This window comes from Sorex fumeus, unplaced genomic scaffold (genome assembly GCF_029834395.1).
Source record: "Sorex fumeus unplaced genomic scaffold, SorFum_2.1 ptg000122l, whole genome shotgun sequence".
NCBI classification, from domain to species: Eukaryota; Metazoa; Chordata; class Mammalia; order Eulipotyphla; family Soricidae; genus Sorex; species Sorex fumeus.
In genome coordinates, this window is record NW_026606179.1 from 59,979,869 (window position 1) to 59,998,025 (window position 18,157).

At 59.5% G+C, this 18,157-nt stretch overlaps 1 protein-coding gene across 1 annotated transcript in view; it reads left to right on the plus strand.

The window, feature by feature from the left end:
* Positions 1–12,184, plus strand: part of BCO1 (beta-carotene oxygenase 1) — a 59,243-nt gene extending 47,059 nt beyond the window's left edge. Inside the window, exons 9-12 of the mRNA XM_056136734.1 lie at positions 7,253–7,358; positions 8,926–9,020; positions 10,297–10,408; positions 11,633–12,184. Of these exons, the coding sequence (XP_055992709.1) occupies positions 7,253–7,358; positions 8,926–9,020; positions 10,297–10,408; positions 11,633–11,862 (543 nt within the window). The 3' untranslated portion in view covers positions 11,863–12,184. The remainder of the gene's footprint in view (positions 1–7,252; positions 7,359–8,925; positions 9,021–10,296; positions 10,409–11,632) is intronic.
* Positions 12,185–18,157: the final 5,973 nt, after the last annotated feature.

Sequence of the window (18,157 nt, forward strand, 5' to 3'; positions counted from 1 at the left end):
TTCACGGGTTTTTTTTTGTGGGGGGTTGGGGATTTTTGATTCACTCCTGGAAATGCTCAGAGCTTACTCTTTTTTTTTTTTAATTTTTATTAGTGAGATACCATGAGGTACAGTTGCAGACTTACAAATTTTTGTGCTTGGGTTTCAGTTATACAATGATCGAGTACCCATCCCTCCACCAGCGCCCATCCTCCACCACCGCGGGTCCCAGCATCCCTCCCACCCCCCATCCCCCCCATCCCCCCCTGCCTCTCTGGCAGGGCATTCCCTTTTCTTCCCTCTCTCCTATTGGGCGTCGTGGTCAGAGCTTACTCTTGACTGCACCTGGCGGTGCTCGAGGAGCCATACGGGATGCCTGGGATCGAACCCCGGGCGGCCGTGGGCAAGGCCAACGCCCTCCCCGCTGTACTGTTGCTCCTGCCACTTAGATTCTCTCTACATCCCTCTTCTCGGCTGGTTGGTTTTGGACCACACCTAGCAGTGCTCAGGCGCTGCTGCCAGGCAGCTCAGTGCCCAAGGAGCCGCGTGGTATCTGGGCTGGAACTGTGTCCCACATGCAGAGCCTGGGCCCCGCCCACCTCCGGCCCTCCACACCTCTGGGAAGGGGGCAGACCCTGCCTAGGGAGAGAGAGAGACAGAGACAGAGAGACAGAGAGAGAGAGAGACAGAGAGAGAGAGAGACAGAGACAGAGAGACAGAGAGAGAGAGAGACAGAGACAGAGAGACAGAGAGAGAGAGAGAGAGATGCTGCCCAGAGAGACACGCGGGCACCATGGAAATTGAGCCCGGCCAGTCAGATTTTCTAGCCAAGGCCCAATACCTTGTTGACACTTTGTTGTTGTTGCTGTTGTTGTTGTTGTTGGGAAGGTGGTGAAGATACTGGGTCCGACAGACAAAGGGTCTCCCGGGCTGTCTTCCCAGCTGCAGTGAACAGCACAGGGAGGAAAAGGCGTGTCCTAGAGAGAAGCCAGCCACAGGGTCGAGCCTCCCATCCCCGTCCCCCGCTGACCCAGTGACCCAGCGCAGCCCCTGAGAGTCACACCTGCTGGGTGGGACCCACAGCGCCCCCAGCCTAGAGAGTTGAAGAGAATAAAGTGGGTCCCTCCGTAGCCCGGACCCTCGGGGCTGGCTGCATCTCCCAAGGCCCCCAGAGCCCCCCCCCCCCCCCCAGGCTCCCCTGACTCCAGCCTCTGCAGATTTTCTGCGTTGCGGTGGGTCCCAGGGCGTGATGGCAGTGTGACATGGTGGCTCGCAGTGGCAGGACACTGGCGCGGAGAGGAAGCGCTCCCGCCCACGGCCACACACCCACCGCGGGGCTGCGCGGCCTTTTATCCTTGCCGCCTCGGACCCGCGCTCAGAAGCTGAACGTGCCTTTTGAAGGGCTGCGGCAGAGCCAGGCTGGCTTTGAAACTCGCCGAGAGGAGCCAGGCTGGGAAGGAGGGGTGCGGCCACGCTTCCTAAATGCCGTTTTTTGTCCCTTCAAACCCTCACCCGCCTTCACTTTCCAGCCACCCGCCCTGCGTCCAGCACGGGGAGGTGAGCGGGCAGGCCCGGGGCTGAGGGGCTCCTCCATCTGGAGGGTGCGGCTCTCCCCCTCCCACGGGCCCAGCAGGAGGGGCTTCCTGCTCTTCCTGCTCAGGAGGCAGCTCTGGTCCCCACTGTCCCAGGCTCCATCCCCGCGAGACACAGTGCTCCTGGCCTCATGAGGTCTGATGACCCCACACAGCCTCTCTCCCTGGTCCTTGGTGGGGGGGCCAGGGGCAGCAGGACCCAGACATGTTGCGCCGTGCCCCCTGCACCCGTCAGAATGGTCCTCGCTAAAATCTTGGGGGTTTCCGTCGAACGGGGAGAAGTCGGAGCTTGTAAAGTGCACGAGGTCTTTCTGGGGTGCACAGAGGGGTTTGGGCCATGCTTGGCCGTGCTGAGGGCTGACTCCCAACTCTGTGCTCAGGCATCACTTTTTTTGGGGGGGAGTCACACCTGGTGATGCTCAGGGATTACTTTTACTCCTGGCTCTGCACTCTGGAATTACTGCTGGCAGTTCTCGGGGGACCATATGGGTTGCTGGAAATCGAACCCGGGTCGGCCGTGTATGAGACAAATAGCACTGTAGCACTGTCCTCCCGTTGTTCATGGATTTGCTTGAGCGGGCCCAGTAATGTCTCCATTGTGAGACTTGTTGTTACTGTGTCTGGCATATTGAATTTATCACAAGTAGCTTGCCAGGCTTTGCCGTGCGGGCGAGATACTCTCGGTAGCTTGCTGGGCTCTCCAAGAAGGGTGGAGGAATCAAACTCGGGTCGGCCGTGTCGGCCATGTGCAAGGGAAACGCCCTCCCCGCTGTGCTATCGCTCCGGCCCTCAGGGATCACTCTTGGCAGGGCTCAGGGAACCACAAGGAATTGAACCGGGGTCGGCCATGTGTGAGTCCAGTGCCCTCCCTGCTGTCTGACCGCCCTGGCCCCAGACGGTCTGCATTGAGAGCTGGAACATTTCTATGGAGCCTGGGAGACATTGCAGGTGGCCCCAGGCTGGACCCTCCAACTGCCCCCGTGGGCTGGCACCAGGGCTGCTGGCACCCAGGCCTGTCTGTGAGAAGGGACCAGCAGGGCAGCAGCGGCCCGGGGTGCGGGCAGAGGGGGGCTGCCCGCCCCCTCCCCTTGTGCCTCCGGGTGGGGTCACAAGGCACCTTGCTGGGGGCAGGAGGGGCCCCGGGAGAGGCCCCTGGGACGGAGAAGAGGCGCTTGGCTGCTTCGGTCTGGTCTCGCCTCCACAGGAACCTTCTGGCACTCACCCCTGCTGGGCGCGGCGTGAAGTGGCCTTTCCTGCTTGGCGGCCCCAGCCGGGCCCCTGCCCTGGGCACTTTGAAGGGCCCGCGCGGTGGCGTCCAGCAGCGTTCCTTGCCCACAGCATGGGGAGTTCCCAAGCCAGGGGCTCGCCCCAAAGGGCGCCTGTCCCACCTCCCCTATAAACCCTGGGGTCCCCTGTGTTCCCTGCTGCGACCGCCCGGCGCCTGCTCCCGGGTCTGCCTCTGGCTTCCTCGAGGCTGGCTGGCCTGGGTGTGACCGTCCCGGGCCCTCAAAGTGGCGGGGCCCCTAGGCGGGGGGCAGAGGGGTCACAGAGATGGGGGACATTCCTCTCGCCCAGGGCCAGCACAGACTCACGGAGCTGCTGCCCGGGGCTGGTCTCTGTGGTCCCCCTGCTGTGGCCATGTGACTTGGAAGAGCCACGGGGACCCAGAGGGGCCACCTTGGGCAGGGCCACAGCTGTGAGGCTCTAGGGGCCAGGAAGGTAGAGGACGATTTGCTGAGAACGTTTAGATTGGGGCTGGGGCCTCGCTCTCGCTCATCCTGGGGCCTGTGGGTCTGAGGGGCTGTGAGACGCTTCACGTGCTGCTCACACACACCCTCTCTGAGGTGGGGGGTGGTTTTTCAGGTTTTGGACCCCATCTGGTCATGCTCAGGGGATACACCTGCGCCAAGGAATTAGTCCTGGCGGTGTTTCAGGGAATATATGGGATGCTGGGGACCAAACCTGGGGCAGGTGCATGCAAGACCAGTGCCCTACCCACTGTGCTATCTCTCTGGCCCCCACCCTCTGACTTCCTTCCCTCCTTTCTCCCGTTCCTCCCTCCCTCCCTTCCTTCCTTCCACCTTCCCTCCCTCCCTCCCTCTCTCCCTCCCTCCCTCCCTTCTTTCCTTCCTTCCTTCCTTCATTTCTTCCTTTCTTTCTTCCTCCCTCCCTCTCTCCCTCCCTTCCTTCCTTCCTTCCTTCCACCTTCCTTCCTTCCCTCCCTCCTTCCCTCCCTCCCTCCCTCTCTCCCTCCCTCCCTTCTTTCTTTCCTTCCTTCCTTCCTTCCTTCCTTCCTTCCTTCCTTCCCGTTTTTGGGTCACATCTGGACACGCTCAGAGCTGACTCCTGACTCTGCATTAGGGGATCACTCCTGGAGAGGCTCAGGGGAATCGAACCCGAGCCAGCCGCGTGCAAGGCAGACACCCTCTCCTCTGTGAGAGGGGCTATCTCTCTGGCCCCTCAGTTCTTCCATCTCCCCATGATGGATGAGGGAGAGATTGGCTGCCAACGGTGCAGAACCATCTGTGGGATCTGAGCTGGGACAGGCAGCGCCTCTGGCCAGCTCTGTTGTCCAGTGGGCCTGGCCCTGCACCAGGAGTTTCGACACTGACGGTTGATGCAGCCCCCGAATGACCCTCAGGTCCGGGTCAAAGCAAATTCACCTCTGCCCCCTACACCCGGGGCAGAAACCCACCCATTCGACAAACCAGAAGCAAACTCAGGTGCATCAAGGACCTGCATTTGGTTCACTCGGCGAGCCGGAGGTCACACCTGACTCCGAGCCCGTGCCGGGGCAGCGGCCGGGGGTGGCCGCTTCTTGGTTTGGGAACTGCAGGCCGGCCTGAGGGAGGCCTGAGCAGCGCTTTCTCCCCCAGGCCGAGCGTGTTGGCCCAGGGAAGCAGCTGAGTCATGTTCTCTGACTGCTGCTGCGTGTGGAAAAATTCACGGCTTATCCCTCAACCAGTCCGACCAGTTTCCAGGCTCTGCAGATGAGCTACCTGAGAACCAAGCCCAGGACGTGCAGGGAAGGCCTGTCCCGTCCCCGTGCCTCCAGCATTCCCGTCCTGCCGGCCACCGCCCGCCGCCTAGCACCATGACCCCGCAGACCACCGCTTTGGCCCCTGGATGGTCGGAGGGAAAGATTGTCGAGCGGTGTGTTCAAGCGTTCGTCGTGCAAGTCTGTCCGGGCCGCTGACTCAGCGCCGTGCCCTAGCCAAGCTCTGGGCCTGGTCATGAGAAGGAGAAATAAGATGACGGGGAGGAGGCGGCTCCAGTAGGGAAAGGATTCCAAGTCCGGATGGGCCTGGCAGCCGCTGCAGACTGAGCTACTCATGAAGGGGCTGATGCCGCAGTCCTGCGGGGTGGAAGGTGCTAGCCTCAGGGCCTTTGCACCTGCCTTCGCCTTGGCTGCCAGTCTCTGGTGTCTGAGCAGAGCTGTGGAGCCAAGGGCTGGCCCAGGGGCTGTTTCTCTGTGCAGCACTGTCTCTGGGCCTTGCAGAAGGCCTCTTCTGTACACAGAGGGCTGCAGTAGGGTCCCCGCAGCTGGATTTAGTAAATTCCCACCCTCACCCCTTCCCGACCAGGAGCTCCTGCCGTTCAGCAGGAAGGGCCACAGGAAAACGGGCAAAGGAGCGTTTCTAGGGGGGACTGGGCAGGTTGGCATTCCCCAGGGGCTCGGGGAAGGCTGGGCCTCGAGGTCTCCTGGGAGTTCCGTCCCGAACCTGAACTGACCCCCGTGGGAGTGATCAACACCGTCACCGCAGTGGTGCCAAGGGCATTCTGCCGGCACTTGCTGCTGCCCGCGCCCGTGGACAGGACTGGTGTGTGGCACATTCTGCGTCCACGCACCGTCAATCCGGCCTACAGCCTCCGCTCTTCCTCCTCCCACCAATGAGCGACCGAACCACAGAGACTGGAGAGGCCTGGAGTGGGACAGTTGCTCGCTGGCCTTTAGGCGGGGGACTCCCGAACCCCCTCTCTGGGTCACGCGGGCCACGGTGAGGCCCTGCACAGGGCCAGGCGGCCGGGGGAGAGAGAGTCCCACCATCCCAAGTCATTTCCTTCCCAGTGTTTTCTTTCCAATCGGGATGTGTTTTCATTAGAAAAACCTGCTGACCCTGGAGGAAGGCGTGAGCGTCCATTAGGCGGCTGGCCCGCCCAGGCCCTCGCTGATGGGAATCGCTCCTCACAGGGCCGCGCACGCCGGCGTGTGCAATTTCCTGGGCTGCCCTTGGCCCTGAGTGCTGGGTGGTGAGCACGGCCGTGTCATTACGGACTCTTCACGAGCATCCTTCGAAGGAGGGGTGCCGCCCCGCGCAGGGGCACCAGCCAGTGTCTGCAGGGGGGAAGGTGTTCACCAGCACACTCACCTCGCCTGGAGGGAGGCGGAGGAGTCATGGAGCAGAGGAAGGCCAGAGAGATGCCTACGGCGAAGGCGCCCACCCTCCCTGCGGCCAGTACATGCCAGCCCCCGCACCGGGCATGGTCCCCAAGCACCGCTGGATGGAACCCCACCAGTCCCCCTCCGACAAAACCCCAGACGCAGGGTTTAGGGCCCATCGTGATACATTTGTGCTACGTTCCCCTAGCTATGCTCTCTCAGACCGTGCTCTTTGTACTGAATTAAGCGTCACGTATTTCCCCTCTTCCTTTTCTTTTATTTCTTTTATTTACTTATTGGGGCTGGAGCGATAGCACAGCGGTAGGGCGTTTGCCTTGCACGCAGCCAACATGGCCGACCCGAGTTCGATTCCTCCGCCCCTCTCGGAGAGCCCGGCAAGCTACTGAGAGTATCTCGCCCGCACGGCAGAGCCTGGCAAGCTCCCCGTGACGTATTCGATATGCCAGACACAGTAACAAGTCTCACGATAGAGACGTTACTGGACCCGCTCGAGAAAATCGATGAACAACGGGAGGACTGTGACTGATTTATTTACTGGGTCACACCCAGTGATGCACAGGGTTTACTCCTGGTTCATGCACTCAGGAATTAACTCCTGGCCATGCTCGGGGGACCATATGGGATGCTGGGAATCGAACTTGGATCAGGCCGCGTGCAAGGCAAATGCCCTCCCCGCTGTGCTATCACTCCAGCCCCTCCCCTCTTTCTTTTAAATTAATCATGTGGCATCCACTGTTAAATTGTTCATGGTTGGGTTTCAGTCATACAATGTTCCAACACCCATCCCTCCACCGTGCACATTTCCCAGCACCAATGTCCTCAGTTTCCCTCCTACTGACCCGCAGCCTGCCTCTGTGGCAGTTTCCCTCTTCTCTCTCTTTTCTCTTCTCCCTTCTTTCCTCTCTCTCTCTCTCTCTCCTATTTTTTTTTTACTTTCTGGGTCACACCTGGCGATGCACAGAGGTTCCTCCTGGCTCTTCACTCAGGAATTACTCCTGGCGGTGCTCGGGGAACCATATGGGATGCTGGGAATTGAACCCGGGTTGGCCGCGTGCAAGGCAAACGCCCTACCGCTGTGCTATCACTCCAGCCCCTGTCTCTCTCCTTTTATATCCTCACCTTTAGCTGCGAAGAACACCAATAAGAGAGGGCGGTTTCCCGGGGCTCCTGGGAGGCAGGGACAGCTGACAGGTGCCCAGCCCTTTGGGGAAGGGTCTCAGGGAGACACAGGTGGACCCCGATGATGCATTTTTCTTTATTTTCTTCTGAACCGACCCAGAGTGCAGCCGTGGGCTCCAACCTAGTCACTCTGTCGTCCACCACCGTGAAGGCGCTAAAGGAGAAAGGCAGCCGCGTCTACTGCCAGCCAGAGGCGCTGTGTGAAGGTACAAGGGCCCAGGCCGGGCAGGCGGGGAAGCCAACATGACAGTCCCTATCAGACGCTCACAAGGCCGCACGCGCAGGCGTCTCTCCCGGGGACACAGAGGAAGGCTCTCAGGAGGTCGCCACCAAGAGCTCTGGGGACGTTCGTCTTCCCTGCTCTCCTTCCCTTTGCTGTGGTCGCCATACCTGGGGCTCGTGGCGCTGCTCACGCACTGGGCTGAGAGCCGCTCAGGGGGGTTTCTCCACGCAGTGCCGGGCATAGCGCACACGTGTCCGCGGCCATGAGCTTCTCTCCTGCCCTAAGGGGCACTTTGGCCACTGACAGATGTGCTGGCACTGGGGAGAAAGGACAGTGGGTGGGACACTCATCTCACACACAACCGACCCCAGTTCCTTCCCTTGCACCAACTATGGTCCCTTGAGTCATTCCCTAGTTCAGAGCCAGGAGTAAGCCCCGAGCACCGCTAAGTGTGACTTTGCAGAATCCCGGGGGGTGGATCACATGTGGCTCAACCAAGTGCCAGAGTTGACTGTTTGCAGGGGGAGACGGCCGAGGGGGACCCCGAGGGTCTTGCACTCCTGAGAGGGGTCATGTTTTCTGATGTCGAGTACCCAGGTGGTCACTCTGCAGAATCACCAGGAACCGTCTGAAAATCTGCCAGTGACTCCCTGGTGCCCCTCTGTTCTGAGTGGCGTCCCCTCCCCGCCCACCAGCCTGGTACCCACGGGAGCTGCAGACTCCTGGCTCTCCTCCTCCCTCCAGGCGATATATATTTCCTCCAGCCTCTGAGCCCAGCTACCTGGGTTGTTTCAGGAGGGGACACTTCTGCTTCATAGCCGGACACTCAATCGGACATAACAGGCTTATGTCCGCACATATGCACTTACTTGGGCAAAACTGTAGGAAATTTAGGATTATGTAATTAGAACAGGGACCTCCCATTAAAACAGAGTGTACCATAAAACGTAAACTATGAGTTTTAATCCTTTTCACTTGTAACACCGTCGAGATAACTCTGGAACCAACATTTTACCAACTTAATCTTCAGATCTGGACGTTCTCCCCGGGTTACGGGCCGGGTTCAGGAAACTTGCTAATTTTCACATCCCGTTACCATGGGAACTGGCCGGGTTTCCTTCTCTGTTCCCCACTGCCACTCCTTTCCGTTGCTTCAGAACTTTCTTCTTCCACCCACACACCTGTAAGCTGCACACAGGTGTCCTTTGTAGAAAAGCTTTTTTAAAAAAAACTGCACTATCCTCTGATTTTAATCATGCCATTCGCTTTGATTTCTATCTCAGGCAATTAAAAATGTTTGTGCACTTAAAAACCGAGATCTCTCTTCTTGGCTCCTGAGCCTTGTAATAGAGCCGGGGTGATTGCCAGAGGCCCCTCCCTCCCTCCTGACCTAACCCCCTTGGGTCCACTCCAAGGCCGGGGCCAGTGCGGGGTTCCCGAGTTGAGGCTGGTGTCATGGAACAGGGCGGGGGGGGACCCACTGAACCTGGCATTGGTGGGGGGGTAGCCGGCGCCAGGGGCTTCCTCAGTAGCACCTTTCCTCCCTCTAGGCTTGGAGCTGCCGCAGATCAATTATGCTCACAATGGGAAGCCCTATCGATATGTCTATGCCGCCAAGGTCCAGTGGACCCCCGTCCCACACCAGGTATGGACAGTCCCTGCGTGGCTGGGCTGCCTCTGTCCACAGCCGGTCCCCTTCTAAGCCCTGCACATGCTCTCCTCCTCCGTGGCTTCAATTTTTTTTCTCAGAGAAGAAAAGGGAGTGATTCCCTTTTTCTTGCAAACGATGCACAAATGTACCAGGCCATAAAATCAAGGTTCCCACACGGGCCCACGCCCCAAGTGACGCCCTGCTAATCCCACGCCCTGAAGGGAAACGGGCCTGTAGAGATTAGGAGCGGTCTGGGGACGTTGGAAGCAGCGAAGGAATCATGGAAAACCTTAGGCTTCTGCAGGGTTTATCCTACACAGACAAAAGTGTCATCTGGTCCCTGCAGCTGGGTGGGGCTTTCCCTGTGGGAGTCAGGGGTGGCAGGAGGCCTGGTGTATCTTTTTTTTTTTCTTTAATTTTTATTAGTGAGACATCATGAAGTACAGTTGTAGACTTACATATTTTGTGCTTGGGTTTCAATTATACAATGATCAAACACCCATCCCTCCACCAGTGCCCATTTCCCGTGTGGCTGGCCTCCAAGCCATGGAGCAAATTTCCTGGTACTATGTAGCGGTTAGAAAAGATGAAGTCATGAAATTTACATACAAGTGGTATCAGTGGTAAATTTCCCATGTACTACATGGAAAGTATCATGTTAAGCGAAATGAGTCAGAAAGAGAGGGATAGACATAGAAAGATTGCCTTCATCTGGGGAACATAAAGTAACAAAATAGGAGACTAACACCCAAGAATGGCCTGGTGTATCTTTGATGCTGTGATTTCTTGTGGCAGGGGGCCATACCCTGGGGAGAGGGGGGCTCTCCCAACTTGGTGTTCCCAGTCTCTCCTGGTAGTACTTAGGTACCTGCCAGTGCTGGGGACCTCTCGGGTCCCAGGACTCCCCTGTGTTTTTTGTTTTGTTTTTGTTTTTATTTCTTTTTGGGTCACACCCGGCGATGCACAGGGGTTACTCCTGGCTCTGCACTCGAGAATCACTCCTGGCGGTGCTCGGGGGACCATATGGGATGCTGGGAATCGAACCTGGGTCAGCTGCGTGCCAAGCAAACGCCCTACCCGCTGTGCTATCGCTCCAGCCCCCAGTGGTGTTTTGGGGACGGTTGAAGTGATCACTTTTCTTGCAACCCCAAGAGGCAGATGTCGCTTGGGGTCTTCCCCTGAAGGCCTCAGCCCCTCTCCGGGAATCCTGGTGTCCATTCTCCGTGGCAGAGAAGCCCCCTGATTTTGCATCTCTCCCCTTCGGACACAGATTGTGAAATTCGACGTTCTCTCTAAGTCATCCTTGAAGTGGGAAGAGGAGCACTGTTGGCCAGCCGAGCCGGTGTTTGTGGCCGCACCCGGCGCCCAGGCCGAGGATGATGGTAAGAGTCGGGAGGGTGAGCTCGCTGCAGTCCCCCGGGCTTACCCACAGCTGCCAGAGCCTGTGGGGTTGGGCCCTGTGGTCGGCCTCAGTTTCCATAGCAGGCCCCAACACACCAGACACCCCTCCTCCTGGCCAAGGTCCAGCATAGTGAACGGAGGCCAGAGAAACGTGCATGGGGCCAGCGCTGGGGGGTGTCCATGGCCTGGGGCTCTCGGACCCCCCACGTCTCCCGACAGTTGTCTGGCCGGCCTGCTCACATGTCTGGGATCTGTCCCGGAGACTTGGCTGACCGGCAGGAGGCCGCGATGGCCCTCGACGCATAGATGCGTGCCCCCAGCGAGGTCAAGAGAGACGCTTTTGAAGGCTGGACCCAGGGGTCACTTCCCAGAGGCGAGCCAGGCATCCCTGCAACTGACAGCACCCTGGAGTCTGCACAACTCCACACTCTCCCTCAGTGGCCGCTTGGGATCCTGAGCAGGTGGCCCTGGCAGGGACCCTGGGGACATGCAGCCCCGTGTCCACACCAGCCTGGGCCTTTCCCTGCAGAGCTGCCTGCCCAGCGCCCAGGGTGCAGGGCGGTGGGGTCGCCTGCAGCTCAGGGGAAGCGGCCACTGGCCAGTCCAACAGAGCCCAGCCTGCAGGGGTCACTCCCAGGAGGGGTCTCAGGCTGGTTCCCAGCGAACAGGTGTGTAGGAGTCCCCTCCTTTCTCCAGAGCACCCGAGGAGAAGCTGAGGCCCAAAGTTCCATCCCTGGGGCCCGTCCCCACGCCCAGTGCCCCTGCAGTGGGGGTTGGAGCGGGGGCACGTGTGCCCCCCACTCAGAGCCCCGGGAGGTGGGATGGGGGTTCGCCTCCATCCTGTAAGGGAGCCCGGGGTACACTCATGGACCCCCACATGCCAGGGAGCCTGGGGCTCACTCACAAGCTCTCTGGGTGCCCAGCCAAGGGGCGTCCATAGCCAAGGGTCAGCTCAAAGCAGGTTCCCCCGAGAAGCTGCTTCCTCAGGATACGGAGAGTCACTTTTTGCACCTGCTTTAGTCACGAAGTGCTGTCAGGTTCACAGGGCCACCACCAAGCACAGAGGACGGTCCCCCAGTCCCTCGTCCCCGCCTGGCCCTCCCTCTGCTCGTGCTCCCTCCTGTGCTGAACTGATGCTTTGCCAGAGCCCTCGAGCGGGAGAGGTACCAAGGCTCATGCACCTTCCACTTTCCCCCCCCCCCCAGGAGTGGTCCTGTCCACTGTCATCTCCACCGACCCCCAGAAGCTGCCGTTCCTGCTCATCCTGGATGCTAAAAGTTTCACGGAATTGGCTCGCGCCTCTGTGGACGCGGAACTGCACCTGGACCTCCATGGGCTGTTTGTCCCGGACGCGCATGGGGCTGCCAGGGAGCAGGTCCCTTCTCAGGAGGAGCAGGACGGGGTCCCCACCGGCTCCGAGGCCCTGAGGAGCTGAGGCCCTGGGAGAAACGGCCCCAGAGCATCGCGGCCAGAGGAAGGAGCTCCTTAGTGTATTTCCTTTCTTTTTTTTTTTTCTTTTTGGGTCACACCCGGTGATGCACAGGGGTTACTCCTGGCTCTGCACTCAGGAGTTACTCCTGGCGGTGCTCAGAGGACCATATGGGATGCTGGGAATCGAACCCGGGTCGGCCGCGTGCAAGGCAAACGCCCTACCCGCTGTGCTATCTCTCCAGCCCCGTGTATTTCCTTTCTGATGTTGTGAGTTCGCTTGTCCTGATCAGCGCCTCAGAGACCGTCTTCCTCGTTATAAAGAACGTGAGTCAGACACTCCTGATATCATGTTGTTCTTGGAACATGCACGGCCTGTCGGGAAATATCTATCCTGTTCCTCCATCCCCTCCCGGCCCGACTTCCCCATCCGTGTGTGGACTCGGGGGCAAGGGGAGCCCTCCTCTCTCTCCATGTCTCACAGAGAGGCACGTGGCCGGGGCCTTCTCCATCTGCCTGCACAAGGAACAGCACTGGAATGCATGTGAAACCTGGAAGTCGGAGTCGGGGAGATAGTACAGAAGGGAGGGCGTGTGGCCGACCCCGGTTCGACCCCCGGCACCCCATACAGTCCCCCGCGCACTGCCAGGAACGATTCCTGAGCGCAGAGCCCGAAGTAACCCTTGAGTATCACCAGGTGTGGCCCCAAAACAAACAAAACAAACTTGAAAGTCGGGGTCTGGGAGATCGATCATACAGCAGGTGGGGCACTCGCCGTGCACACAGTTGATCTGGGTTTGGTTCCTGGCACCACCTGCGGTTCCCAGAGCCCACCGGGAGTGATCCCTGAGCACAGAGCCAGGAGCCAGCCCTGAGCACTGCCAGGCATGGTCATGAGACAACAAATCCCCAAAAGATCCTGGAAAGTCTCTGCTTTCTTCCCGCTGAACTTTGGAGAGTGGCAGAGGGGGCTGGTCAGGCACGGACAGTCACCAGGAGGGGCTGTGGGACTCACTCTTGGCAGGAAGGGGCTCATGGCTGGGTCTAGAGGATGCCCCGGCCCAGGCTGCTGTGGGGTGCTGGGAACCAGTGTGTAGGTGGAAGGGGGTCCCCAGCAGAGTGCTGCCAGGAGAGGGGTGCCTGGGGGAGGGGCAGGAAGCCCGCGGGGTGCTCTCTGAGCACAGGGAGACACAGCGACAGCTGAGTGTCCCCACTGTGGCCTGGGCGAGAGACTCCCTGTTCCCCCAACCCCCTGCCCCTGCCCTGGAGGTTCAGGGATGTGCCTCAAGGCCTGGAGCAAGCCGGTGACAGGCTGGGAGCACCCAGAGGAGACGGCCTTGGCTGTGCCCCACAGTTTGATGAAGTCAGACCCCGTTTCCTCTGTGGCGCAGGCTTGGGGGTCAGGGCTCAGCCGAGCGGAGGAGTCGCGGATTCCCGTGCGGGTCTAAGAGCGAGCACAGAGGGGGCCCGGGCAGCTGACCGTGTCCCCGAGGCGACATCCTGCCCAGAGAAGCCTGGAGGCTGGCGGCAACCCAGGCCTCACTCAGGCCCCGTTCCCGCCCCTCCCCGGGCACTCAGGTTTCACGCGCGTCTGTGTCTCTGCGTCTCGCCCCCTGACTTCCCCCTCCCGCCGTCACAGTCAAGATCGGGGATGAGAAGTTGTCACAGGACCCGTCAAGGTGTTTTTGTCACGGCTCCTCCCTCCCGCCCACTGCCCTCCCACGGCCCGGAAGTCCCAGCAGCTGACATTCCGACACCTCAGAAAGCTGTTCTTGGAGGAGTGACATGTTGCAGGTGCCGGGGGGTGAGCGGTGGCCTCGCAGGACTCCCGGGAGACCTGTCCACGCTGTCCCGTGCTGGCTGCCTCAGCCACAGCTCTGTCCTGTCCGCAGTCCGCAGGGCCACCAGGCTCCCTCAGGCCCCAGGATCTAGAGCCAGATGAACGCGTGCGTGGCCGACACGGGGATTCAGCACCCTGAGCTCTCTAGGGGCCGGGACATCGCTCCATGATCGAGCTCTGGCCTGGGGTACGTGAGGCCTTGAGTTGGACCCTGGGCGGTACGGAAGGAAAGGCAGGGGACGGGACTCTGGGCGATGATCTGACAGCTCCCGGGGGACCCAGTGGCAGTCCACCAACAACCCAGCCGCTGTCCCTGTCCCCGGCTGCCCACTCCGTCTGCCCCCCTGTGTCCGCTGTGCCCAGCTGCACCTGCTCCCTCTTGGCTGGGCCCCACGGCACAGGCCCCCAGCCCCAGGCCCCTGCCCTCCTGTCAGAGTCCGGGGCTCTCCGTTCCTGTGGCCTGGGACTAGGTGACACTGAGGCGGTGCCCGGCAGGTCTGCGGGAGCGGCCTGCCCTCACCTGCTCACCATCTACTTTAAATATTTGAGCAGAGGGCGGCACTCACAGCCTCCGCCACCCCCGCGCCGCTCAACCCAATTGATAAACAGGCCTTGGGACGGTCTGGGCAGGGGGCAACGCCACGGGACGGGCAGGGCAGCTGCAGCCTGTTTACCCGGTCGGAGGCGACAGAGGAGACACGAGCCCAGGGGCCTGGCAGAGCGACGCCCTCGGTTTCACGGGCACCCAAGGGCCTGGGCGGCCGCGCGCAGGTTCCCACACAGGCTTCCCGGAAGGGGCCCCTGTGTCCAGCTCCTCTGTGCCCTTGTGCCAGCCCACTCTGCTGCCTGTGTGCGTGGTGGGGCGAGGGCTCCAGCGTCTCCCAAGGGCCCTCGCCCTGACCGACGGCAGGAACACCCCTCCCCCCCTGCTGGGGGCTGTCAGAGGCAACTAAGGCTCGAGCAGATACGGGAGCGGGAGGGAGAGACTCAGGACAAACGGACACCCCCTCCCCCCAGCTCTGAGCACCTCCGGCATTGTCGGTTGGGGCCGACCCGCTGGGCAGACCGCAGAACCCCCTGGGTCACCCCCCTAGTGGTCAGCAGACTGAATGTCCCCTCCCCCAGCTGCCCCTGCACGCCAACTTCCGGGGGTTGGGATTGGAGCCCCCCCAAGCCCTCCCACACAGCTGAGAGGCACACAGGAAACAGTCTCTGGAGGGCGACTCCAAGTGAAAAGGCCAAGGGTTTCCTTGGACACGTCGAACCCAGGGAGTGTGGGAGTCTGTGAGGGTGCAGCCAAGGGGCAGCCTTCCCTCCTCCCTGCCGTCAGGGCGGGCTTCCTGGAGGAGCGGACCTTCAGGAGCTGCGGGAGGGCCAGAGGGCCAGCGTGTTTGCGGATCAAGCCACGGGGGCCACTTCAGATGAGGAGCTGGACGCCAGTGTGGGTGGACAAAGGGCAGGAAGGAGAAGAGGCGATCTGGGGGTTCTCTGCTTCCAGAGGCTGGTTGTGTCTGGGGGTCCCGGTTCTGATGGGGGCGTGCTGGGGGGTTCTCTGGGCGTGTGTTCAGGGCCGTGGCACATGCCTTGTCTCTGCGGCACCAATGCCCCATGGCTCCCTGGGCACTGCCCGTGCCCCCCACGCCCAAAGAACAAATCCTTTGTGTTCATTGTGGAACATTCGGAATGTTCTGGGAGGAAGGAGAGAAAGAGACAGACCCACAGGCCCACACCAGCCCTTCCCCCAGCCCCCGAAATCCTTCTGGTGTCTTTTTTTCCAGCACTTAAATGTTTTCTGTGGCCCTTTCACGCATGAATGACCCATTTATAGCTGCCTTTAAAAAAAAAATCAGTGAGTGATTCCAGAATCTCCCCCAGGGCAGCAGCTTCTTCCCAGGGGTGGGGTGGGCGCAGACAGCATCCCGGGAAGGCGCTGTCTCCAGCCCGTCTTAACTACACCGGCATATTTTATACCATAAAGTCACTTATTTGAGGTGGAGTGCCCCGGGCCAGGGACCTAGTGCAGTGAGTGAGGCACTTCCTGGAGTTAATCCCCAGCCCCACTTACGGCTCCTGAGCCCCGCCAGGAGTGGCCCCTGAACGCCACTAGGTGTGGCCCCTAAACCAAAACACAGTCTAAGATATATATTGTTAATTGTTGTATTTTGGGGGAATGGGGGCCCCCATCCACAGTGCGTGGGGGATCATGGGGTTGAACCCAGAGCTCCCACATACAAACATGTGCTCAGGCCCTTGAGCCGCTCTACAGACCTTTAGGACTGTGTCTGTTGTCTTAATCTGACTCATCATCCCCGGGGGATCTTCACGGCCTGGGAGGGAGCAGCGGCTCCAGACTCAGCGCCTGGCATTGGTCCCTCTCTAGATAGCACAGCGGGTAGGGCGTTTGTTTGCCTGGCACGCGGCCGACCCAGGTTCGATTCCTCTGCCCCTCTCGGAGAGCCCGGCAAGCTACTGAGAGTATCTCGCCCGCACGGCAGAGCCTGGCAAGCTCCCCGTGATGTATTCGATATGCCAAACACAGTAACAACAAGTCTCACGATGGAGATGTTACGGGGCCTGCTCGAGCAAATCGATGAACAACGGGAGGACAGTGTCACAGGACGGTGTTTAAAGTAGTTCACGGGGGCTGAAGTGATAGCACAGCGGGTAAGGCGTTTGCCTTGCATGCAGCCAACCCGGGTTCGAATCCCAGCATCCCACACGGTACCCTGAGCACCGCCAGGAGTGATTCCTGAGTGCAAAGCCAGGAGTAACCCCTGTGCATCGCTGGGTGTGACCCAAAAAGCCAAAAAAAAAAATAAAGTAGTTCACAATATTTGATTACATTTAATATTCCAACACCAAGCCCACCACCATTATACCTTTCTACCACCATATTTCGAATGTTTCCATCCCAAACCCCAAACCCTGCCCCCAAAACAGAACCAAAATAATTTGTTTTGTATTGCTTTTAAAAATTTTTTTAAATTGAATATCTGTGAGATAGACCATTACAAAGCTGTTCATAATTGGGTTTCAGCATACAATGATCCGACACCCATCCCTCCACCAGGGTACATTTCCCACCACCATCCCCTAACCCCTCACCCCACCCCCACTTTCTCTCTCTCTCTCTCTCTCTCTCTCTCTCTCTCTCCTTTTATGCATTATGGTTTGCGATACAGGTGCCAGGAGGTCATGGTGTGTGTTCAGGGCATTTGGTATTTTTATCGGGACAGTAAGGCTGGAGGAGCTTTCCAATTGGTGGAAGCTTTGGGGTGTGTGTGTGACTGCTGAGGCTTCCGGAAGTACAGGGAGGTAGGGGTAGGTAGCCCATCCTGACCTTGAGAAAGCCTGGAGATTTCAGTCACAAAACCTGCATCTCTATTGTTTGTTATGAATAATCCGCTAAAAATGATCCAAAAAGGTTTCTTAGAGGAAAGTGTGTGAAGATCGTCGTATTTCACCAGGAGCATTGGTCTGCGTTGAGCCTCTTTAGGGGCCACGAACTAGAAGACAGTTCTTGTTTATCCCTGAGGAAACAGTTGTCGGGATCATCCCCTGACCCAGTGCTTGATTTGTTCCAGTTGCTCGATCCCTTTTTTGGTTTGTTTGTTTGGGGGCCAGACCCGGTGGCGCTTAGGGTTTACTGCTGGTTTGGAGCCCAGGGATCACTCCTGATGGGTTCAGGGGACCCTGTGGGATGCTGGAGGTTGAACCGGGTCAGCTGTGTGCAAGGCGGCTGCCTGCTGCACTGTTGCTCCAGCCCCAGCGGCACGATCCGTTTTAACTAGTTTGTTTATGAGCCTTCAAAGCAGTAAAGAGGCAGCATCCTGGCTCCTGGCCTTCCCAGTCTGACGGCCCTGGACAGGCGGGCGCACCTCCCCGTGCCTTGTTTTGGCCTCTCGTGGGACGGCAGGATCTTGAGAGTGACTCCCAGGCTGCTTTTTTCGTTTCGTTTTGTTTTTTGGGTCCCTCCCTGTGACGCTCAGGGGTTCCTCCTGGCTCATGCACTCAGGACTTACTCCTGGCAGTGCTTGGGGGACCATATGGGATGCTGGGAATCGAACCCAGGTCAGCCGCGTGCAAGGCAAACGCCTTCCCCGCTGTACTATCACTCTGGCCCCAGGCTGCTCTCGAGATGGCTCCAGAGAGCAGAGCAGAAGGTGCAAGCCCTGGACAGTCCTCTCACCTTCGAGGTGACTGAGGGTAGGCAAGGCTGTCCAGAGCCCAAAGGCGTCCACTCACCCTGCCCAGGCCTCAGCCCCCGAGATGCTGGCACAATCCAACCCACACCACACAAGTCCTGGCCAATTGGCCAGGTGCAAAGACCCTCAGATGACCAGAGAACCGGCTCCTACACAGAACAGCACCGTCCCTGGCTGGGCATGGCGACTCAGGGGCCCACGGCAGCCATTCTCGCCAGTTCTGCTCCTGTGAGCTTCCGGGACTGCTGTAGCCAAGG